The sequence below is a fragment of the Neurospora crassa genome, linkage group I, assembly GCF_000182925.2.
Source record: "Neurospora crassa OR74A linkage group I, whole genome shotgun sequence".
Lineage (NCBI taxonomy): Eukaryota > Fungi > Ascomycota > Sordariomycetes > Sordariales > Sordariaceae > Neurospora > Neurospora crassa.
This window is the reverse complement of record NC_026501.1, coordinates 2,171,996-2,194,633: the sequence shown is the minus strand read 5'-3', so window position 1 is coordinate 2,194,633 and position 22,638 is coordinate 2,171,996. Positions and strand designations below refer to the sequence as shown.

Here is a 22,638-nt window from a genome sequence, read left to right as displayed (position 1 = left end):
CGCCGCACCCGGACCGGACCGAGCGACGAACGGGATCTATTCTACGCCCCACCCGGCCGGATTGCCCGCCGAGCCGGGCCATTTGACAGTTCCACTTGCCGGTTCAAGCGCGCACTGGGCTGCCGAGATCGATCGCTAGCCGCCGACGCACCTCCAGCCCACTTCGCAAAGCTCGGTGCCAGTCAACTCATTAACCAACAGGGCCACGGCGTATTTTCGAGCAGACCGATCGCAACCCCGAGCGTCCTGCCATTCAAGGCTTAAGTGCTTAGTGTAAATTGGCATTGCCCACATCAATATTCGCCCATGACCAAACCTATCACCACACATGACGTGCGTATCATCAGCATCACGAAAGCGTTTATTGCACGGCAAAGTGCGCGCTGCACATCCCAATTCCTAATGAATATTCTAGCGCAGCTCCATTGGGCAGCCTTTGTCGCACCAAGTCGTTAGCTCAAGCACCTACCAAGGATTATCACGTCTCATGACCTCGTTTTTTTCGGCTTCATCGTTCATGTGCCTCACAAGTCCTCGGTTGGTGAAAGTCTTCAACCTCTCTTGCGCCCGTCTTCGTTCTTGCGGTCTATCTTACAGTGGCTACAATTTTTGCCACTAGCCTTCTCTGCCACATATCTTTCGCGTGGCTGTACAGCTTCAAAGGCACCTCATCAGCCCAGTCCTGCCCGGAAATGTACCAACCGAGAAATCTTTCGGGTCTAGATATAGGTTCAGGACCTTTCTCATGGGTTGTCGGGAGGATACTCACAGCGTCGACCAGTCCAAGGTTCCGGTGTAATTTTCCCGCCTTCCCTTCCCTTCGCAGCTCTCTTCATGCTCCCAGTCGAGAATCAAAACCAAAACGGGCTTACATGTACGAGGACAACACGTGGATCATGTGAAACCCCGAACACTCATTGGGGGTCCGGACATCCATACCGTCAACTTCAAATCACTGCACGTTCAATCCAAAGACTGAGAATTGCATGTGTCAACGTGCAATTGTACACTGGCCAAAAAGCCCCGACTAATCCGACGTCCTGGACCATGGACATATGAGGGTAGAATGCCGTCATCTACCGCATGGCGATGCAGATTCAAGAATAAAGAGTGCAGAAAGGTCTAGAGCTTGAGGGCCTTACGCGAGTCGCACTTTTACAATGGTTGAAGGACATAAAAGTGCATGGGGCATATGCCGGATCACTGCATCATGCTTCGAAGGATCACAATCAACAACACGGTGTCATTCTTTATTAACGAAAGCCTGCTGTAACCATTTACCAGTACCTGTCCTGCCAAAGCTCGAGATGGCAGGACTGGATAAGACGCAATGTGGTGTATCCCAAGAAGTACATGTTCTGTTCTCGGGATCACATCATCAAACCAAGTTACAATCGCTCCAAAGCACATCCCGAGGGACACTCCGCCCGCCGAAGGCCTTTGATGAAGCAATGAACAACCAAAATAGATAAGGCGGTCTTTCCGAGCTTCGCTTCTTTAATATTTTAAACGTAATGGTATAACTAACATGCAGGCACAGATGTATCACATCGAAATAGCACAATATTTTCCCGAGTTCGATAGTTCAGTTCGGGACATCTTGATTCTAATTTCCACTCCCGCAATGCCTGCACTGGCCGAAACCAGGAAAAGCCACGCCCATCTTTCCAATTTTGGAATCTGCGGCTCTTGGAGGCTACAATGGGGTGTAATGTCAATATCAGCCGCCATTTAACCTCCGAGCCTGGCCTCTTGTATGTCGCCGTCGCTTCTACCTCAATCTGCGGATAAAGTCCGTTGGCATCCCAAATCGTCACCCTCTCCACCACTCGCCGCCTCCACAATGGGGATTCACCCACGCTCAATATATTGTCTGCATCAGCGCCCAGCATGCGATCTTCAGTTTTGGTCTTTACCTGGAAGGAGCACCTCGAGAGGGAAACGTTTCCGTGGTTCTTTAAATTAAGAGTGATGAAAAAAAAGGCATTACGCGGTTCACCCGCCCATTGGTACATATGCTATACCCCTCGGCGCGACACATCTGCCTCCGACATCCTAGCCAGCGTATCACCGCGACCGGGAAAACAACTTGACGGTAACAGGCAGCTCACTGTGCTTGGATTTCATGGAAGGAACAACAAGTCAACTCATAGATTCAGCAGCGCATTCTTTAGAGCAATGATTTCCGTCATTCTTTCCATCTCGCTCAGTTTCTACTCTCCGGGTTTCGACTGGGAAATTGTCAATACCCTTTATCTATCTGGTTACCGCGCTCAGCATTTTTAACACCTACTCAGCGTTGAATTTCTCTCTTGTGGACGTCACGCGTCTATAAGCGACAATGTTCTGGAACTTACTATTCGTGGTCATCGTGACTTTACTGCGCAGCGGTACGAACAGGAATCCCTTACATCTACTGAACCCAATTGGGAGGCACTAACTCGCCCAACAGTATCTGCTGCTGAGTCTGTGGCAGTTCACGACGCCGAAACTGGCCTCACCTATTCCCAAAACTTTGCGTTGTACAAGGTCGACGGTCGAGGGATAACCTTCCGAATCGCAATCCCCAGCAACGTCTCCAGTAACTCTGCCTACGACGTCGTAGTCCAGGTGATCATTCCTAACGACGTTGGCTGGGCCGGGCTTGCTTGGGGCGGTTCAATGACCAAGAATCCCTTAATGGTATTTTGGCGAGGGTCAAACAATCAACCAGTGCTGTCCTCTAGATCGGCCAGGTAGGTAAAGTTACGCTTATACGTTCACATGCACAATCACATGCACAATCACATGCACAGGTTCTCAATCCTTTGGCTCTCATCCGTATGGATGGATGCAAATGTACATGCAATGTTGTGCTGAAAGAAAATGCGGGCGAATTATCAATTACCATGCCTACATGACGGCTATGTGGGAACTGGTAGCCCGCATTTTCTGTTCATCTTGTTCTTGACATTTTTTTTTTTCTTGCGTCTGACAGAGATGCAATGCACATCGATATTCCCCATCCTCACCTTGGGGGGTGCATGCCTGTGGCAATTTCCGACCAACCGAAATCAAAACCGCAAACTTCACCTACTAACCTCTCCCCCCTTTTCTCCAATTCAGCAGCCACACACCCCCTCAACTCTACACCACCGCCACTTACATTTTATTCAACACCGGCACCAAGTCCAACTCGACCCACTGGCAATTCACCGCCCTTTGCACGGGCTGCACCTCATGGGCAGCCGACGGCGGCGCGGTCCGCTACGTCCAGCCCAACGGCGGCAACCGGCTTGCGTTTGCTTATAGTCCCACTAAACCTTCGAACCCGTCTAGCCCAACGAGCGCAATCACGGTGCACGATGTGCACGCGTACTGGAATCATGATTTCGGTACGGCGAGGAATGCGGGCTTCGAAGCGGCGGTGCAGAGGTTGTTGGGGAGTCAGGGAGTTAGGGCTTAGGTGGCCAAATGGGACAAAGTGAGAGGGGTTATGGGAGGGAAATGGGTGGGTAGGTAAGTCTTGAGAGGTTTTCGCTAGGTCTCTGCGAGTGGAATGATCTATCCCGAAGGAGGTGTGGCGTGGGCCAGGAGTGTCTCGGTGGTGTTGATCATGGACGTGAGGGGCAGATGGAGCATTGTACAGGTGTGAATGAAGTCAAACAATGTCAGAAAATTTTGTGATCGAAGAAGCAATGTTACACCTGCATCACTTTCCCGTCCTGAAATGTTGGTTGATTCACCCACCACTGCAGGCCACAACAACGATGATGGCTTGGTAGACACTTGACTATTCTAGGACCTAAACATGTTGTTTCACGCGTAAACCTCCGATGGCTCTTGAAAGGGGGAGTTACAGCTTATAAAATGACAGCTAATCTGTACGTACCTGATATTGTCGGTCTTTGTGACTGTTTCGAGATGTGCATTTTTTAAGGATTTCATCACCATCATGCATCATATGTTCAAATTGTCCATATTATCCATCCTGATGCGATATTGTTTAATTGAGTCACAGGAGATTGAAAAATGATCCGTAGCAGCGATGCCAAGTGGAGTTGGAGGTCAATACATTGAACAGAAGGGTTTTCTTTACAGGAGTGTCTCAACTGGTAATTCCGCGCATAGAAATCAAACAGGGGAAGTTCCAGAAAGATTTCCTTGATACTATACCAACGGGGAACGAATAAACGCCTCTTTTCTTCTTTCAACTAAACCACGATTATGAAAATATCCCCCAGTATGGAATACCAACCTTTCGGCCAGGGTGGTGGTTCCTCCTCCTCCTCCTCCTCCTCCTCCCCAGGTTCTTCCGAACAATCCTTCCACACGCCTCCGGAATCACCAATCCCTGTCATCTACTTCAGCTCTTTCAACAATGATCGACATAACAATGACTCGAGCCCTGAAGAAAGCGAGCTTGAAACAGAAAGCCGTGTATACACACCGTCACAGCACCTCTCTTCACCACCATCACCATTCCCATCACTACCTCCAGGCCACATACGGCATCCCACCACCTACCCATATCTGTCGAACAATCGTGATTACCAACCAACCACCTCTCAACGAGGAAAAAGGAAAGTCAGCTTCTTCCCATGCCCCGATGACAACGACCAGTATTCTTGCCTCTGCCTTCCTCCTGTCCTCACCAAAGCAATGATCAACCTAGCAAGCGGGATCAAGGTGGTAGTAAAGCTAGTCTTTGAGACTCTCAGAACCGGTATGGATTGGGTCCCGCCAATTCCACCGGAGTCTGAGTCCGACTCTGACTTCGATATCGAGAGAAATCTGGAACGAGTTTCGGGACGGGGAAAACGGAGCAGGGTACGGAAGTGGAAGGGGCCTCCTCCTCCTATTTTCGTGCCGATGGGCGGTCTACCTTTGTTTCGAAGTGATCATCCAGCCCAGGAAGTGGACACTGCCCCTGAGCGGTGGATTTGGCGGGGAAAGAACGAGGAACCCGTATCACTGCGACGGTTGGGGGATGGAGGAGGTGCTATAGTGGATGGAGAGTGGTATGTGAAAAGAAGGGATGAGAAAAATCATCATGATGCTGCCGATGTGAATGGCAATGAACTGAGCACAGAGAAGAAGTGGAAGGGAAAGGAGAAGGAACAGACGGTTGACGTGGGACGAATTTCAACAGAGGTTTTCGCAAGTGGTTCGGGGGATCCAGGGAAGCTGCGGAGAGGATCGTATGTTCCGACGCGGCCTGACAGGAGGGGGACGAGGTGGGTGCCGAGGGGTGTTCATAGTGGTGCCTGGGATGAGGACTACATAGAACAATCTTGATGAGAAACGGGAGCCAAACTGGGAAAGGACGGGGCTTCAGAAACAACGAGTGGAAGGGAAGGGATGATTGCGTGAGGTCGATACTTGGCCACACTGGAGATTGTTACAGCGGGAAGACGCGAGAGGAACATGAGCTTCGGTTTCTTCAGCAGAATCATCCAGCAGAGTGCCTTCCTCAAGAAAACAAACGTGAGATTGCAAGAACGATGCTGAAATAAAGTTTGTGTCCCTAATTATGGGGCTTAGCTGTCACTTGATGTTCTCATTTGACAATCATCCCTTTCTTGGTCATGGTTTTTAGGAGGCCTCCGTCAAGAGCCAGAGCATTTTGTAGTCTTCTTCTGCTTCCCGGTTTGCTCGACTTGTCGACGTCGATGCAATAATGAGATTTCAGAGGCTCCAAATCACCATCTCCTGCCTGAAACCTCCAGCTTCTAGATGACTACGAGGCATGTTGCAATCCTTCACTTCCCTTGTGGCGCAGACACCACCGGTAGGCTCCGGTGTCCCAGATAGCCTGTTATCTACTTGTAACCTGCTGGCAATGGATCCTCTCTGTGTGATCTGGACCTTCGAACCTGTGCCCCTCCCCTCGTCTGGCGCTGTACGCGTCACGCACTGGCACGCTGGTGGTTAAAGAAGGTGCAGAGCCCCTAACATGCCCTGCCAGCTCCATGCCACAAGCACCCGGGCTGAGAGAGACTGGCAAGCCCAATACAAGGTCGGGTACCAGACACCATTACCACAGCGGGCTCTGCGGTTTCATGGCCCAGTGGTTCCGTTGATGAAAACATTGCTGGGCACGCGGTGTTCAAGGTACAGTTTTCGTAGGGCGCAGCTGGAGCATTGTGGTTCGTTCCACAAGCTTACCTGAGCGCCTAAGCTTTTTGCCAGTTTTACCGTCATCGATTCTTGCTGAAGACAGTATCGATGAAATCCCTGGACTTTTCCTTTTCTTTCGCAATCTCGAACGATGTTTGCATCGCACTTTTGGGTTTGGGGCGAAAGTGGTCTGGTATGCACCTTTTGAATTGAAGCAATGCGAAGAGATGAAGCTACTCCCGTGATACGGAGACAGACTAGAAACAGTCGACATTACAATCATCCTCCAATGACCGCTTCACTTTGACCCTATCTGATATTCAACATTTCTGGGTGTCCGTAACGCATGACTAGAATGATCAGATGGTCTTCCTGCTCCGGGAGAATAGTCGCACACGTTACTTTTGAGTACACAAAGACGTTTGATTTGGGCCTACTGTATTCAGTATGATGTAGAAAGTAACAGCATACATGCATCTCTCTATTTTCCAGCGCTGGTGCCGCACACGCTGCTTAATTGTTGGATTCCGATTGTTCAGCCCCTCAAACTCAAGTCGGTTACTCGTTTATGAATCGCCGGATGCTGGCGAAACTCCCAAAATTTCACAATTCTGATTATCCCTGGATGTTGAAGATCAACTTGTACCTAGTTCGGTATCCACCGTTGGTATGTTTGTTTACTTCTGGGGCAAAGTGAGGGCATTCAGAATGCTTACAGAACCGATAAGCTGTGCTATGACGTCATGCAACAATCTTATCTTGTAGGAATCTCATTGGCTTTCTTATCTCCCTGATAAGCATGTGCAATGGGTGCCCCACTATAAATGTACCCCCCCCCTCGTCGCAACCACTTTCAATGTTCCTTCGTTTACACTAAAATCACAGTTTTCTGGTGTTGCACTTCGCACTAGGAACTTATCATTAATACATCGATCCTTTTTGAGTCCTAGCTTTTTTTTCTAACGAATGAAAACCCAAGTTGTGTACGTTCTTCGCAAACAGTCAACATTGCTCGATGGCATGACCTGCCTTGGCCACAACCCGACTTCTCTGACCCTATCCAATCAACAGTCTTCCTACACCCACCCTCACACCAAAGCATCACAGGTCACAGTAGTATCTCTCGGCGAGCGATGGAAGCAATCGCGACATCAAGTCTTCACCAGTACCCGCGGTACGGACTCGACTCTGTCGACTGAAAATATTCCGACCACCCACTTCCAGCGCGAGAATCTGGTGATCGTGGCGACCGAATTGGAATATCATCGCTCGCGTAACTGGTGAACCGAAAATTACCCTGGTTCCTGCCTGTATTTCTTCGCGGTGGTGAGGGACTAGAGCCCCTCGAAGTCCCAGAGCGTCTACTTTCAAGACTGTCATCGTATCTGTACGACCGACGGCCGGATGGGTTGTATTGTTGGCGCGGGGTAGGCGACGATATCCAGCTCCGGCGGACAGGAGACGGCGGTCTAAACACCCGAGCCGACCGACTCCATCCCCGATCGCGACCGGGACTGCTCCAGAACGATCCTTGCGTTGGAGTTGGTGAAGGCGAATACCCCCTACGAACTGGACTGCGCCCGCGGCGGGTATATATCACGTCGCCGCTATAATCGGAACTGCTTTCTGAGCGGCGAGCCCCCGAGTTGTCGTACGTGAATGGTGCCGGCGGTCTTTGAACCCTAGAACGACCGTCCCGATTCGATCTCCGCAGCGTTGCGTTGAAGCCATAGCCACCGAATCGCGCAGGACCCCTTGCAGCACTGCCGCTCCATTGGTCGGAATAGTCGGCGTCATAATCCGAGTCGTCGAGGATTCTCCTTGAGCCGCGCGATCTTGTAGGACTGTCGATGAAGGATGATTGGCCGTGGGTCCCATCAGCAGGACGTCTCGGTCGCGGATAATAGAAGGCACTCGAGGATTGACGGTAGTCTTCTGTCCGTCGGGTAGGGCTATATGGGGACTCGGCCCCGGTGTTTCTGTAGTACCGGTCAGGAGAAGATTGGTACCCATCCCAGTCACGGTCACGGCTGGGAAGGGCGAAACCCGAATAAGCGAAGCGTCTCGACATTGGCGTGAAACTTGGAGCTAAAGTCAGTATTGGGTGTGCTTTGGATTGGTGGCCTACAGATTCGCCAGAGCTGTTTGGTGTTGTCCAGGCATACATCGTCATTTCCTGGCAGGCTTACACCCGTTTTTATGTTTTGCGAGGGAGGGAAGCGCAGTGCCTCGATAGTCATTCTCTCGAAACTGGTTGTTCAGGCTTCTGTCGGAAGACAAAGCATTGATCGTACTGTTTGCGGCTTCACATCTTGGACGAGTGTCCATGTTTCTCACTCACGCATTACCTTTACCACTTCGTTTTTCCTGCTATGGCTCACGCAAATTGTCGAGTCCATCATGAACAGAGACTAAGGATTACCTTGATCAATGAGTTTTGTCGCAAAGTGTTTGACGACTCATCAAACCCTCGCGTCTTTGATGTGACGCTGGATCGAGACCATCAGAATCATCAATCCGGATTGCCATGCGCACAAGAACTGTTCCCAGGACCTAACGAGTATCTATAACCACTATCATCTATTACTAAACCTCATCTCCCTAAGTTGGGACAGTCATAACTCTTCCATAAATAGTTCGACTGTGATGGTGCGAGTGTCTAGAAACCACACTCCCTGAAATATGTTGACACCTGACACTCATGGTTTTGTCACCACGCTTTTCATGTCAATTCCTCAAGGTCATAATGAAAAGATGTCGTTTCTATTGCTTGTTTTGAACCAACACTACAACCTGGCGCATAGTGACACCCGTCTACAATTCCTGTGATCTCTCTACCAACTGACCCTACCGCGTTACAAGGAAAGACACTCGCGCCACCATATCCAACATCATCTGCCTCAACCAATGCTCCTTGCCCATCAGACCCATTTTCCATCATGGTACATAGAGGTAGGTACCGACAATCTTTTCTGCAAAGAATTCATCCGATCCAAGCCCGCATGATCGGTGATACGGGGATATTTAGAGCTTCTCGCGTTGATGGAGAGAAACGCTCCTACTTTTTGTCGCTGCGAATTGCGTACGACTTGACGGTGACGCGGCTGGCTTGTTGTTCTTTGTGAAACTCTGGCGTAGCTTCTCATCATACTTTGAAATGTCGCAGCTCGTAAGTCTATCGGGCATTGCTACCAGGAGCTCCGTGTTTGCAACACTAGCCGCATCTCCGCAGGGTCGTGCTGCTACCGGGCCATAAGAGCCGTTTGGCCAACTGAGATTATTTTCTTTAGTCAGCTTCTACTTTTTACTTCTTCGGTTTATAGCTTGCGACGTACTAAACATCATAGTTGGTATTCCACCCGTCGTTCATGCTCCCAATATCTTGTGAGTACTCGTAAGAAGACCCGTCCTCGTCTTCCATATTGCACGGAGAATGGTCGTCATAGTCACCAGATCCATATATAACCCATGGCATTCCGGGAGGAGCAGTAGAGTCGTGTGAAGTTTGGCTTTGGGATGGCCTTTGCTGGCTTCTCTCATGTTCGTGGAGGTCCTGGTGACTACCTCTATGGACTTGAACAGAATCATACTTTTGCATTTCCGAATGGTTGTTCCGTAGAACTAGTTGGCCCCTACTAGAGAATTCATGACGTGACTGATCTTTTTCGTTCATTCTGAGTACTGTTTTCTGGCTATACTGGGCGTTGCTTGTTTATAAAAGACTTGATGATGGTCGTCGGTGTAAGGAAGCAAGAAAATCTGGAAATTATAAAGGGAAGTAATGAGCAAAGCTACTGATGTATTTAGTGATATGGGATTAATGGCAGCTGAGATAGCCGTCAGTGTCTGAAGTCGTTGTCTTTATACTTTCATGACGGCCTTTAGAAGCAGCAATGGGTGGGCATCGTCACGAGACACTCCTCGAACAACCATGTCGAGACAGTGAAGTGAATTGATCAGAAGGCCTATCCATCACTCTCACAAAGACTCAGTAAGCGCCTATAAGCCGACCATGTCTTTTGTGATATGCTATTTGAAAACTGAAGCTGCTCGAAATCGAGGCGTTCGGCGGCTAGATATCTCATCCACGGTCAGGAGGTATTCAAGCATGATCAGCATTTACTTCCAAACTGAAATGGGGTAGAACTCATAGAAAACTTGCCTAACTCTGTTGTCTTACACCGCGTTGATTCCCTTCCTTCAGAACCGAAAGTCGTTATTCATCGCGAAGAGTATCGCGTACTGCCTGATGTAATATCTGACGCGAACTCTAATCCGTGGGCGAGGGCTAGCGACCAGCTAGGTTCTTGAAGTTATCCGCCCAATGCTTTATTTGAGTGCTTCATGAAGCCTCGATTGGAGCATCAACCGCCATGGGGTGTGTTTGTAGAAACGGCCCGTCAAACGCTGGGCGAAAGACAAAGGGTTCGTCTGTTGGTTTTAAACGCGAAGCATGGTCACCCAACATCAACCGCGTGGTCCCGATAGTGCGGATAATGACGCTGTTGTCTGTTACCCAAAAAAGACGGTAAATTTGATGTATGTCTGGTCTTCCCAGAGTGTTTGCATACCTACCTAGGGATTTCAAAAACTTGACTTGCCAAGGCCGCGTCAACAAAAGAGGAAGGTTGGAGAGAATTAGCGTAATGTTAGTATCATATCCTAATGTATCTAGATTTGGCCATGACTTCGTTAGCGCCCCATCTCATTCCAGCGCGAGTTCTTTTCCCAGGTTAGCGCGTGAACAATAAAAATAAAATTGAGAAAGAGTGAAAAAAAAAAAAAAAAAAAAAAAAAAAAAAAAAAAAAAAAAAGGGAGAAAAGAAAAGACCGCCAAAGTCAAAGTGCATACGTCAGTTAAAGCACCAGCGCGCGGATGTAGGTGCCTGTGACTCTAATTATTCCTACCCTCTGCTGTCTATTTCAACCCAACACTTCCGCGATCAACACTCCCCATGACCCTACTTTCGAAAATGTTCCTTCCTTCATGACGTCCTTAACATCCAATTGATTCCTCTGTCTACCACCCTCTACCACTCGAAAAGCTTCTCCAATCCGTCCCACAATCGCGAAGCCCGACTCCTCCTCCGACCACCGCCGCCGCCGGAAGATCCTCCCCGACGTCCCCTCTCATACTCCTTCTCCCTTCTCTTTCTCTCCCGTGAAGCTTCTATTTGACGTCTTTCCCTTTCCCTGGCCCTCTCGATCTCCCTCTCTCTCTCCATCTCGATCTCCCTCTCCATTGTTCTGTCCATTTCCTTGTCCCCACGATAATAACCACGATATCTAATGTCATCGTTTGTCGCAGCTCTTGACCTTGGTCTTCTGTACGCTCTCGAAGTCGGAGCTGGTGACGGTGATAGTTGTCTTCTTCTCTCGTCAAATCCTGAAGGACCGTAACGATCAAATTCGGTTTCGAGTGGCCGAGAGCGAAGGCGACGGTATCTTTCAGGGGAGCGCCCCTGAGGCCGATGAGGTTCTCGAGAGCCGTAGAGGTCGGGTTCTTCGGTCCAAGGACGGGTGCGTTCTTGCCTACATACATGTCAGGTTCGGGGTCTTTTTTTTGGTGAGAGTTAATCAACACGTACCATCCTGGCACGCTGCTATGCGGCATGCGTGCCCGGCGAAGCATTTCTTGATCTGGATTCGGCCAGGGAGGATCAAATTCACCCCAGTAAGGATTGGGGGATGGCTGTCTGCGAGAGCCCATGACTGAGACTATATGCTGTCAATATGTTCAGATCTACTGTGAATAGGTGCTTGCACTAATGCTGAGCTTTCTTGTACTGGTTTCAAGACCACGCCTTTGCTGAGGAGTTCCTGAAACTTAAATGTTCTTTCAGCAATGACGAATTTCAGGACCACCTCGCAAGATTAATCACTGAGCGGTTGACAACGATGCTTGTCCATAGTCCACCCCCAACACAATCAGGCTTCACGAGCCGTTTGTAGTCCGGTAACTTCACCTTGCTCCTGACCCGTCCCTTCATCCACTCATTTATTGCTAATAGTGTGAAGAAGAGATCGGGGGAGCCATTGTGCAGGCCTTCCTTCGGTCTTGATAACTCAGTATGCGGCGCAGCCTATCGCCGAACCAGTTACTGAGCCAGCAAACACTCGATGACCACCTTGGAATCAACCGGAGATATCCACGTCAAACGATTTGGACAATTCACAATGAAGACCCTTCACAGACTCCCGAATCTTTTTCGAGTGGCGGATAAACCATATAAAAGCACCCCATCCTCAAACTCTTCCCTCTAGGAAAATTCTTTAACAAAACTCAACAGACCCCATCCACGAGGCATACAGAACCACGCAAGAACCTCACAGCTAGAACAAGAACGCAGGTCAATATGTCCTACTCAGGCTCCCGCTACCGCCCCTCCAGGCGCCAGGTAGCTGCGCCCAATGATTCCCGGTCAAGACGTAAGCCTTCCCACCCTATCTACCCTCATCTTCCAGACCTCTGCGAGTAACCCGCTGACCCAGCCAACTATCAAGATTCAGCGTCGTCACGCTACGATACCCCCAGCAGAACCCCCCAGCCCGCCGGCGGCGGCGGCCCCAGTCACGGTGGCGATAGTAGGGCCCGCTCCTTCCCCGCAGATGAGTACCTCGCCTACAGTTCCGACGACGACGACGACGACTACGACGGCGACTTCTACCGCCGCTCATCCGGCAGAGCCCCTGGTAGAGCCCCTGGCGGTGGCAGTAGCCGTGGCTACGACTACGATAGCTACGACGATGGCTACGACGGTGACTCCGACCGCGGTTACAGCCAAGGCGGTGGTAGATCTCACTCATCCCGTGCTTCCGTTGCTCCCCGAGATGATCGCCACCACGGTCACGGCGGCTCTCCTCCTTCTTCTTCTTCTTCCCACCGGGACGAACAACGCTACTACGCTCCCGGCGGCTTAAGCAGCTCTGACCGACACCGCCCCCATGACCGTGACTATGGCCACGATTCAGGACCAAGTCCTTCTTCGCGCCACCGTGACGACGACATGCTCAGAGGAGACCCGAGAGCGCCGATGGAGCGTGGCATGTCAGGTCACGAGAGTCGGCGCGAGATACCCTTTCGCTATGTGAGCCCTTTTGATCTGGGTTTCGCCGGCGGATCGAGAGAGCGTGGTGGTGGTGGTGTTGGCAGGAGTCACCAAGACTCTTTTGGGGAAAATTGGAACATTCCGTCGCATTCCCGTCATGGGCGTTCGAGCGCGAGGGATGATGCATGGTTTTCTGATGGAGAGTCCGATTGGAGTGATGGGTTCTGGTGAGGAGACGGGGCAGATGGGCACAATGTGTGGCATGGCTAGGATACCTGCCTCTAGGTAAGGAAGAAAGGGAAATTTCGGGAGAAGAACAGAAAAAGGAATCATAGTGGGAAGGGGGACACATTTTAGACAATAAATGGAATGAGATTGATGCTTTGAGTGATCCAGTTCTTTGAGGGGAACGATTATCGCTTCTTATATTATCCAGGGACACTACTGATTACTATTGAATGCCCATACCATCGACTATTTGATGGTGATATGCTGGACCGCGGTAAGCCACTTTTGCTCGTCCGTCCTGTAAAAGCAAGTTGTAAGTATCGTCAGGACCGGGTATCGACACAAGACAGGAAAGGTAACTTACTTGTCAAAATTCAACAACTTGCCCAATACTGGCACCAGCTGTGCCCGTAACCTGTTATCCTTCTGCTCCAGAAACTGCAGCAAGATGGTCTTCAGGTACATGGCATCGGGCGTGGCGTTCGCAGACACGATCGAGTTTGACCTCGCCGAGTCCACGGAGCCCCTGCTTCCACTACCTGCCAAACTGGTCATGCTTGCCAGCTTGGTCTGTACCGTCTTGAGTTCCTTCTGCACCTTGTCGTATCTGAGCCGGTAATCATCCACGGATCTTCTGAGCTCAGCGTTTTTCTTCTCCGTTTCCCGGACAAGGAGTTCGCTAGCGTCGAGGGTACTCCTAAGGTTCGACACCGTTTGCCGCATCTCCTCGACTTCAGCATTGGATCTCTCTTCGACGCTCTCCAGCTCATCCCTGCGCTTCTTCCACTCCTTCTCCCTATGTTCGAGTTCGTCCTTCTCGCTTGCTAAGCTCTTGACCTCTCTCTCAAGATCACGTACCTTTTGCTTGAGCTCCTCCGTCTCTCGAGACTTGCGGCGAGCCAGCGCGCTGGTCTCCTCCTCAATACGATCTCTCTCTTCCACCGCTGCCTCCATCTTGGCGCGCATGTCACGGACCTTGCTGTCCGCACGCTCATCCACGTCCTGAAGAAGACGACGCATCGTTTCGGCCTCGCGAGTGCGCTCGCTGAGCATCTTCCTCGTCTCGGCCAGTTCCTCATCTAAGCTCTCGCATTGATCCTGTGCCTCCTTCAACTGGATGCTCAGCTCGGCTGTCTGGTCGCGCATGCTGCCGAGCAGGTTCTGGGCGCTAGTGTATTGGCTGCTCTTGAGTTGAACTTCCTCCCGCATCATGTCACCTTCCTTCCTAAGACGATTGACCTCTTCCTCCAGCTCGCGGATGCGCGGGCGAAGCTTGTTAGCTTCCTCTTGCACGCGCTGCAGTTCTCGGGCGGTCTTCTCTTCACGTGCGGCAATCTCAATCTTCTCTGCCTCAGATCTGCGAAGGTCCCGACCAAGAACCCGCTTCTCATCCTCGAGCTTGAGACGCGCGTTTGTCTCCTGGCCAACCTTGTCGTGGAGAGCCTTGATCTCACCATCACGGTCAGCGGCGAGACGCTGGGCACAGACAAGATCAGCCTTCAAGTCTTTCTCGCGCTTCTCGAGATTACGAAGGTCCGCGTTCCGCGCCGCAAGTTCCTCGCGCACCGTCTTGAGCGCGGCAGCCTCCTGCCGAAGCGACTTCAGCTCAGGTTGAGCCTTTTGCAGAACCTCGCGCAGGTCAGTGAGATCCTTGTACCTGCTTTGGGCGAGCTGCTGGGCGGCGGCAAGGTCAGACTGGAGAGTCTGCGACTTCTGCTTGAGGTCGTCAAATTCTTGACGGAGCGATTCGTGCTCTGACTGAAGCTTGATATTGGTTTGAGCGGTTGAAGCGGCTGCCTCCACTTCCTTTTCAAGTTCATCAATCCGGGCCTTCAGCTCCTTCTTCTCCTGCTCCAGCTCCTTCAGACGTTGCTTGGTTTCGACATGCTCGAAACCGATCTCCTTGAGACTGTCTTGCAAGTTCTCAATCTCCTCACGGAGGTCCTCTTCAGTCTTGCGTTGCTTGGCAAGACGCTCGATACGCTGATCCTTGTCAGCGAGCTCTTCTTGCAAGCGGGCAAGCTCTTCCTTCAAGCGGGCCTGCTCGGCCTGGAGCTCTGCCGTGAGCTCTGCCGTCGCAGGACCTTCAGCGGGTGACATGGGTGGCTGATCCTCGGTGGCGGTAGGCTCTGGAGCAGTGGCTGCTGGCGTCACCGAAGCCCCACCCTTCTTCTTCTTTTTGTTGTTCTTCTTCTTGTTTAAGGATGCGGGTTGCGTAGGGGTAGACGGCGTGGGTGGTGCTGTAGTAACGGCGGCAGCAGGGGCAGTAGTGAGCGTAGGGGTGGACTTGATCTTCTTCTCCAACTCATCAATCTTGGCCTCGTCTTCAGCCTTGGCCTTCTTGAGAGTCTCAATCTCCGAAGTCAAGCCTTCGATCTTGGCGTCTAAAGTGGACTTGGCTTCGGTAACCTGTGTAAGTTCAGACTGAAGCTCCTCGGCCTTAGACTCTGAAACAGCAAGCTTGGCAGCCGTTTCCTTCAGTCCCGCAGAGCCTTCTTCCTTCTCCTTCTGCAGTTGGGTCTCAACCTCCTTGAGTTGCGACTGCGTCTTTGTCAGACGCTCCGTCAAGGATTCAATCTCGGCCTTCCGGGCTTCAAGCTGCGTCTCAATCGAAGCCTTGACTGCCGCAGCATCTCTAGCTTCACTGAGTTCGCTACTAGCCCTTTCAAGGCTCTCGGCGAGACCGGCGCTATGGTCTTTGGCCGTCACCAGCTCTTCCTTCAGTGTCTTGACCTCATTCTGCAACTTTTCGACCTCGGCAGTTTTGGTCTTTAGCGCAGTCTGTAGCTCCTGGATTTCCTTATTCTCGTCGCTCTTGACTTCGGGTGCCTCCTGCTTGTCGTCGGTCTTCTCATCCGGAGTCTTCTCGGCACTAGCCTCTGCATCCTTGGCGTCCTTCGCTGCGGCAGCTTCGGCTTGTGCAGCCTTGAGAGCAGCGATCTCCTCTCTCAACGCAGCAGCCTCCTTATCGGCTTCCTCTGCCTTCTTCTTAAAGCTGTCTTTCTCGCCGGATACGCGCTTGAGCTCATCCATAACCATGTCGCCCTTCAGGTTTAGCTGATTTAGGTACTCGATCAATGCTTCGGGATCCTTAATCGAAGTCAAGGGGGTGTTTTCTCTCAGTGCCTTTTCGAATGGTTCGATGGAAGTCGCACGGCCGTGGGCAATCCGGTAAGATCGCAGAAGCTCTGCCATACTGGTTAGCGCATGCGTTCTGCACTGCTGCAGTATCAAAGGAGCACGGACCTGGGTATGTCTTTTCTAGCTTGTCCAACTTCCTCAACCTTACCCGGATCTCTGGCGAGAGCTCAGCGGTGGTAGAAGGCGTGGTTGTCCCCGATCTTGCTGTCTGCCCTGCGGGAGACTTGTTGACGCTTGACCTATCTCCATTCTGTAGCGGGTCCGTCCCTTCTTTGACGGGTTCGGTATTGATGGCCGGCTTTTCAGTATCCTTGCCCTTTCCTTCCTTGTCGGTCGAGACAGGTGTGCCGATGCGGGTTGGGGTGTTGCTCTCGTCTGTATCATCGATCACGAAGGCGGCCTCGAAGACGGCAGGGTCGGAAGTGGTGACGGTTCCATCGGCGGACATGTCTTGGCTTAGATTGTTTGAAGGCCGAGGTCTCCTGGACGCTTGTGTTCCGGCAGCACTCGAGGTCCGCGATAACGAGCTCGAGTTTCGTACGTGAGAACTGCCAGGAGCACCGCCTTCGAGGGCTGCTCTCGCCCTAGCCTGCTCTTCCGCAATGGTGCGGTCGATGGCACCCTTGATTCTCTGTGAAAACCACGGCATGCTTAGAACCTGTCGAGGCCATACCAATGGTGTAGCTAGTCAAGAAGGGAGGTGATACGCGTACCTGCAACATGGTGCCTCTGTTCTATCCCAAATCGCAAAGCCACGAGGCTAGGCGCAGCTGCCGTAGGAATCGATCCGTGTCAAGCTCAAATTGGATTACTAGGTAAGGAGGCGCGGAGGCGCACTGACACGATACTGGCAATCAATCTTCGCGGATGTCTGCTTCGTGGCAGGTCAAAGCGTGAGGAGGGGATATGGAAGACTTCAGGAGCTGCCAATGTGCACTTGCAAACAAGTGACGGCAGTTTAAATGGACAGTAAAGACACAAGTACCTGAGGGCAGACTGTTTGGGTGTCAGAATGCGCCCGAGAGCATTGGGCTACAGCTCTGTGTGTAACGGTAATAAAGAAGATGATAAGGGGTTAGGTATGATGGTGGTCAGAGTTTGGGTCAGGTCGGCATGTTAGTACCTGGACTGTACCATGATGTTCCGGAACAAAGTCGTTTGGGTTCAAGGACAAGAAGTCGAAATGGACTGGGTGTGTGGCCTGTGATGCCACTGTAGCGAGAAGTGTACTTTAGTGTAGCAACCCCCGGTTTAAGGCGATCGCCAAGCCGTCCCTCCCCTCCTGTCAGGGGAAGCTCAAGGCAGCGGCAGGCAAGCCGCGGGCAGTCCGTCATCGAGAGCTCGGGCCGTGGGCATTCAGGTGCAGGTCTTGGCAGCTGGGTCCGCTTCATTCTAAATGGCTTGGCAGCCCAGATGCTTTGACTGGGCCCCCCCTGTAGCGGACGGTGCCTGTTAAAGACGGAAGATCGGAACAACGGGGGTTTTGCTTTTTTGGAATCCCCAAAATAGCTGGGGGGATCAACCGGAGATCAGGCCAAGTTGCAATGACTTGCATTTATCGAGCATCACATTGGATATGATGAGATGGTGTTGTTATTTGACGATAACACTGGCTGTTGAATTGGCTACCGTTGGCTATCGTTGTCCACAGATGGCCATCCTTTATTCCTCAAGGAAGAGTCGAAAGGCTGTTGGAGGCTGCCTGTTTGTAAACAAAGAAGAAGAAATCGCACGTGCCACGTCTCCAACGGTCCATCATCTTGGGGATGGGGGTCAGGCACTGGGTGAGTGAATTTGATGACCGATCAGCATCCCACAATGATAAACCAAAGACAGCAACGTCTGCTTAAATTCTTCGCCCAAAGGCCCAACACGAACCACATGGCTTGAGTTTCATGATGAGTTGTGCCCAAAGTCGAGCAGGGCTGCCGAGTACCGAACGTTTCAAGAGGTCGCATTGTGCACTCCACTAACACAATACGACAGCCCAAGCAGTGATCGCTACGTATCTAGGTAGCCAGCACTAACGTTGTAAGCGTGTCCGCAGCAGACGTCACCGTGCACGCGACCCTTCCTCCACCCTGCCTAGGCCCTACGTAGCTCTGGCCATCTCCAGCTGTCCATGGCGGGCAGAGTGTCGACGTCTCCGTTGTCCACGATCCACGATTTGTCCACAACATCCATCTTGATGACGGTGGCTCTGGGACGCTGCTACGAACAGGCCACCGAGGCCATATCCAAACCTTGATATCTTCCATTCTCAACCTTCTTTTTCTCCTATTGACTTTCACCATCTTTTGCCCTTCGCCATCCCTGGCCAATCTTCATTCGGGGAGCTACCCGTAATTAACTGCAGCGAGCTCTTCCTCCATCAAACAACCCTACTGGGTAGCGATCCTCTCTGCGACAGATCCGAGCCCTTCTTTATCTTGACCACCCCTCGTCCCCCTTCTTGGAAAATCACGATATCGCCGCGACAACAGACGGCGACCTGATTAGTCCGCCAAAGCATCATACCTCAGCAAGCCATCAACATGGTTTCCCTATGGCCATGGAAGGTATGCCGCCCGACTCACCCAGCCTGCAAGAGGGGTAAAGGTTCATGCCCAGGCCCAGCTGACACCAAGGTCAACAGAAGGAGGACTCCTCTCCAGCTTCGTTCGAAAAGGCACTTTCGGCCCTCTCAGGAAGGATCACAGTCACGCAGACCAGACTCGATAATGTCCGATCGACCGCGCGACGAGTAAAGGGCCTTGCGACCCTTTATCTCGGTTTCGCCTACCTCGTCTACGCCATCGTTGCACTTCTTGTCATCGGATGGAAAAACATGGGTCCCCAGGAATGGACAGGAATGGCCGGCGGCCCCGTGATCATCTACCTCGTTCGCACTCTATCGACCATGTTCTTCGACTACCGGATCAACGGCCTCAATGCGAAACTTGAGTACCTCCAGACCGAGCGAGCCAAGACCATTCAGAAACTCAAGGACGCGACACGGTACGACTCCACCCTCGAACTGCTCGAGAAGTACGGCGGACCGGAGAACAAGATCAGGAGGCGTGCCAGTAAGAAGGGTGGCGACGATGACAACGACGAGGATGGCGCCCAAAGGTCCAAGAAGTCTCAGGGCAGACACGCAAACCGCATCCACATCGCGCCGCCTCCTACTGCCAACATCCAGCGCCCCGGCGCCGTCGGTCCCAACATGCCGCAACCCGGTGCTCCTCCCCGTGGCCAACAATTAGCTCCCTCGCCTATGCCTCCTCACGGCCCGGAGCCGTCCGCCGAGTTCGCCCCGAACGCTTTTGAAACCAACCCTCGCGCGTCCCCCGCTCCACCGCACGCCCAATACCCACTCGCCGCGGCCGCCATGGCGGCGCCCACGGAATCACACTGGTACGACCGCATTCTCGACACGCTCATCGGCGAGGACGAGACCGCGGCCAAGAACAGGATTGTCCTCATCTGCAAGAAGTGCCGGCTGGTCAACGGACAGGCCCCTCCCGGGACGAAGAGCCTGTCTGAGATTGGCAAGTGGAAGTGTATGTCCTGCGGGGCTGTCAACGGCGAGATGGACGAGGGAAAGAGGATCGTGAGGGAAGTGATTGGTGGAGGTAGAAGTGAAGAATCTCTTGTCCACTCTCAGTCCGGTGACGATGCGACTAGCTTGGGCAGTTTCGGAGAGGAGTTTGCTGATGAGGAGTTGGTGGATCGTAGCGAGGCTGCGGAGAGCGACAAGGTGCAGGAGCGTCCGGAAAAGAGGCTCAAGACGGAGGGCAGCAAGTGAAAGGTTACATATCGTGTAGGAGGACTGCCGCGCTGCACACTTTTCTTTTGTGTCATTTTGGTTTCCGTTCATCCATCGCTGGGCGGTATGATTGGGTTGTAAGCTGTGTTTTTAGCAGGTGTTGCGTTGGTACCGCGCCATCTGGTATTCGTTCCGTAAAAGCATCTGGGGCTGGAGTCTAACAGGGAATCGAAACTGCTTTACAATTGGCATGGGTTTGGGGCTTGCCTTCCTTCCCTTTCTCGTTCATAAACTCTATTCTTGGGACCAAAAGAAAATGGATGCCTTTGGATGTCCGAAGTCCAAGTGACGCCGTTGCCTTTGTCTGCACAAAATCTACAAGTTCAACACCGCGAATAGAATGGAAGTTACTCGCTACCTATTGGTAGTTTGTGAATAGTTCTGACGCGAGACTTGTCACATATGAATCGGTGTGACCAGAGATTTTTTTTGGTTATAATGAGCTTCTTTGATATGCAGCCACATCCAGCCTGTGCTTTACACACTTGTTGTCACTGGAGAATTTCGCGAGGATTCTGGTCCTTAACTCGTCTATCCCAGCCCATTCCTTAGATTAGAATGTTTCCATATGTATGGAGTCAAAAGATACTCGCCTGTCACTTGAGACATAGAAAACACGAGGAGGGTTGGTTTTCACAAAGCCTAATTACTTACCTATTTAAAAGTCCACACTCTCGCAACCCACTTGTTGATGATCCAGCACATTCATCTTTTTAATTTACACAAGTCTCATCGGCAAAGTGAGGCCACTGACCTAACCTCTTTTCGACCTCTCTTCAACCTCTCTTCAACTTCATACCAAGTCTCTCACCCACCATCTCATCTCCATGCAAAAAGCCCACGTCAACAACCCACACCGCAACCATGACACCCTTCCCCCAAGACATCACAAATCCTTCCTCACTCTCTACCTTCACCTTCCCCTTACGTCCCCGTCCCAATGGGGGTAGTTCCAGTAGTGGTGGCTGTAGTGGTGGTGGGCATTATCACACTATCATCCAACAATTCTCCGGCCTCACAATCGGCGAGTACCAAACTCCACACGGAGACCGCCATGTGGAAACCCGCCATCAAGAGCAGCAAGTTGTCCAAACTACCACAACGACCACAACGACCACATCGAGAACGACAGCCACGGGGCCCAGACACGAGAACATGGACAGGGACAGGGACAGGGACATACTTCTTAACCCTGTTTCTTCTTCTTCTGCCGTCATGGGCCCGCAATCCCCTATTCACAACTGCAGTTCCAGTTCCAGTTCCTGTTCGGACTTTTCCACTGTGGCGTCCAAGACAGCGACGAGGGCGAGGACGAGCCGTCATTCGCAACCTGCGTCATCGATCAGTATATCGGAGGTATCCTCTGAGTCGGGGGCGACTGGAGGAGGACCTTCTCCGAATCTGAAGAAATATTTGAGAACAAGAAGGGGCGCGATTTCGGGGCCTAGTTGCCCTGGTCCCGCTCCCGGTCCTAGTCCTTTGAGTTTGGCTCTGAGTCCTCCAAGTCCGGCTTTGAGTTCAAGATCATCGTGGCGTTCGAGTAGTTCTAGACCTAGTCGTTCCAGAGCGTATGGTGGGGAGCGGCTGTTGCTGCCTGCGCCTTCAATGAGTTCTGGTTCTTTTACTTCCAGTGGTCTCGGTTCTGAGATGAGTAGTGGTACTACCGGTAGCAGAGCTGGTGGCAGAACTGGTAACACTACTGGAGTTACTACTACCCGGTTGAGCGAAGCTCGACTTTTCCCTTTCTCTCTCAGGGGCTGGCCAGACCACAACCGTAACGGCTCCCAAATCATCACTGATCCCACTGCATTTTCCGACTCATCATCAGCTGTCTCCAATGAAAGCAGTAGCAGTGTAAACACCGTCCATCTGTTGGACTTGCACACATCGCCGCCGCCGCCGCCGCCGTCGGCATCCTTACGAACCAGTGCTAGTAGGCTATCGCAAAACCCTCGTATCAGGACCGGAGAGATCACGCCGGAGGATTCTATCTCCCAGATTGGATCATCTGCCTCTGCCTCCGCCTTACCCTCAACAATACGGAGAAATAGAGGACAACGATCGTCGCTAAGCCTTCCGATCCGGAACTTACCTCTACGGGGTGTCCGGTGCGTTTCTGCTACTGAGGTTGAATTATTGCCGCATATTCGTCTAGAAGAAGAGGACCGCTGGATTTTACCATCGAGTACACCTGGGAGGTTTGGGCCTCCGCCGCTTTCTGCATTTGGATCTGGGTCGTCGAGGGATTCCTCTCTGAGGGGTTATCGCCAAGTCGTTATAGGAAGTAGCAGGTGTCCGTCTACCTAGGGTAGT

The 22,638-nt window shown here is 51.8% G+C and overlaps 9 protein-coding genes across 9 annotated transcripts; 5 read left to right on the top strand and 4 right to left on the bottom strand.

Annotated features, from left to right (window-relative positions):
* Positions 1 to 323: 323 nt before the first annotated feature.
* Positions 324 to 3,873, top strand: NCU01873 (hypothetical protein). The gene is made up of 3 exons (XM_960411.2): positions 324 to 2,390; positions 2,453 to 2,735; positions 3,106 to 3,873. Exons 1-3 carry the CDS (start codon positions 2,342 to 2,344, stop codon positions 3,443 to 3,445), a joined length of 672 nt encoding a protein of 223 aa, XP_965504.2. The 5' UTR covers positions 324 to 2,341; the 3' UTR covers positions 3,446 to 3,873.
* A 351-nt stretch (positions 3,874 to 4,224) lies between these two features.
* Positions 4,225 to 5,277, top strand: NCU16350 (hypothetical protein; the record flags this gene model as incomplete). Its single annotated transcript, XM_011395051.1, has 1 exon — positions 4,225 to 5,277. One exon carries the CDS (start codon positions 4,225 to 4,227, stop codon positions 5,275 to 5,277), a length of 1,053 nt encoding a protein of 350 aa, XP_011393353.1.
* A 1,981-nt stretch (positions 5,278 to 7,258) lies between these two features.
* Positions 7,259 to 8,427, bottom strand: NCU01874 (hypothetical protein; the record flags this gene model as incomplete). Its single annotated transcript, XM_960412.1, has 2 exons — positions 7,259 to 8,187; positions 8,289 to 8,427. 2 exons carry the CDS (start codon positions 8,425 to 8,427, stop codon positions 7,259 to 7,261), a joined length of 1,068 nt encoding a protein of 355 aa, XP_965505.1.
* Positions 8,428 to 9,123: 696 nt separating this feature from the next.
* NCU01875 (hypothetical protein) lies at positions 9,124 to 9,520 on the bottom strand (the record flags this gene model as incomplete). The annotated part of the gene is made up of 2 exons (XM_960413.1): positions 9,124 to 9,370; positions 9,435 to 9,520. The coding sequence occupies 2 exons, from the start codon at positions 9,518 to 9,520 to the stop codon at positions 9,124 to 9,126; spliced, it is 333 nt and encodes a 110-aa protein (XP_965506.1).
* A 1,609-nt stretch (positions 9,521 to 11,129) lies between these two features.
* Positions 11,130 to 11,731, bottom strand: NCU01876 (hypothetical protein; the record flags this gene model as incomplete). The annotated part of the gene is made up of 2 exons (XM_960414.1): positions 11,130 to 11,631; positions 11,688 to 11,731. 2 exons carry the CDS (start codon positions 11,729 to 11,731, stop codon positions 11,130 to 11,132), a joined length of 546 nt encoding a protein of 181 aa, XP_965507.1.
* Positions 11,732 to 12,455: 724 nt separating this feature from the next.
* NCU01877 (hypothetical protein) lies at positions 12,456 to 13,379 on the top strand (the record flags this gene model as incomplete). The annotated part of the gene is made up of 2 exons (XM_960415.1): positions 12,456 to 12,528; positions 12,610 to 13,379. The coding sequence occupies 2 exons, from the start codon at positions 12,456 to 12,458 to the stop codon at positions 13,377 to 13,379; spliced, it is 843 nt and encodes a 280-aa protein (XP_965508.1).
* Positions 13,380 to 13,528: 149 nt separating this feature from the next.
* Positions 13,529 to 17,722, bottom strand: NCU01878 (vesicle-mediated transporter). The gene is made up of 4 exons (XM_960416.2): positions 17,231 to 17,722; positions 16,623 to 17,148; positions 13,741 to 16,564; positions 13,529 to 13,674 (listed from the first exon to the last, which is right to left on the bottom strand). Exons 1-4 carry the CDS (start codon positions 17,237 to 17,239, stop codon positions 13,623 to 13,625), a joined length of 3,411 nt encoding a protein of 1,136 aa, XP_965509.2. The 5' UTR covers positions 17,240 to 17,722; the 3' UTR covers positions 13,529 to 13,622.
* Positions 17,723 to 18,342: 620 nt separating this feature from the next.
* On the top strand, positions 18,343 to 20,779 carry NCU01879 (hypothetical protein). The gene is made up of 2 exons (XM_960417.2): positions 18,343 to 19,075; positions 19,153 to 20,779. The coding sequence occupies exons 1-2, from the start codon at positions 19,052 to 19,054 to the stop codon at positions 20,302 to 20,304; spliced, it is 1,176 nt and encodes a 391-aa protein (XP_965510.1). The 5' UTR covers positions 18,343 to 19,051; the 3' UTR covers positions 20,305 to 20,779.
* A 410-nt stretch (positions 20,780 to 21,189) lies between these two features.
* On the top strand, positions 21,190 to 22,632 carry NCU01880 (hypothetical protein; the record flags this gene model as incomplete). Its single annotated transcript, XM_960418.1, has 1 exon — positions 21,190 to 22,632. The coding sequence occupies one exon, from the start codon at positions 21,190 to 21,192 to the stop codon at positions 22,630 to 22,632; it is 1,443 nt and encodes a 480-aa protein (XP_965511.1).
* Between the last annotated feature and the right edge of the window lie 6 nt (positions 22,633 to 22,638).

What these genes read in the sequence shown, in the direction of transcription:
- NCU01873 (XM_960411.2), top strand. Translation starts at nt 2,342, where the DNA reads ATGTTCTGGAACTTACTATTCGTGGTCATCGTGACTTTACTGCGCAGC. An exon ending in CGTGACTTTACTGCGCAGCG is followed by an intron (nt 2,391 to 2,452) that starts GTACGAACAGGA and finishes CTCGCCCAACAG; the next exon opens with TATCTGCTGCTGAGTCTGTG. An exon ending in CTGTCCTCTAGATCGGCCAG is followed by an intron (nt 2,736 to 3,105) that starts GTAGGTAAAGTT and finishes TCTCCAATTCAG; the next exon opens with CAGCCACACACCCCCTCAAC.
- NCU01878 (XM_960416.2), bottom strand. An exon ending in GCTAGAAAAGACATACCCAG is followed by an intron (nt 16,565 to 16,622) that starts GTCCGTGCTCCT and finishes CCAGTATGGCAG; the next exon opens with AGCTTCTGCGATCTTACCGG. An exon ending in AAGTTGTTGAATTTTGACAA is followed by an intron (nt 13,675 to 13,740) that starts GTAAGTTACCTT and finishes TTGCTTTTACAG; the next exon opens with GACGGACGAGCAAAAGTGGC.
- NCU01879 (XM_960417.2), top strand. Translation starts at nt 19,052, where the DNA reads ATGGTTTCCCTATGGCCATGGAAG. An exon ending in TTTCCCTATGGCCATGGAAG is followed by an intron (nt 19,076 to 19,152) that starts GTATGCCGCCCG and finishes CAAGGTCAACAG; the next exon opens with AAGGAGGACTCCTCTCCAGC.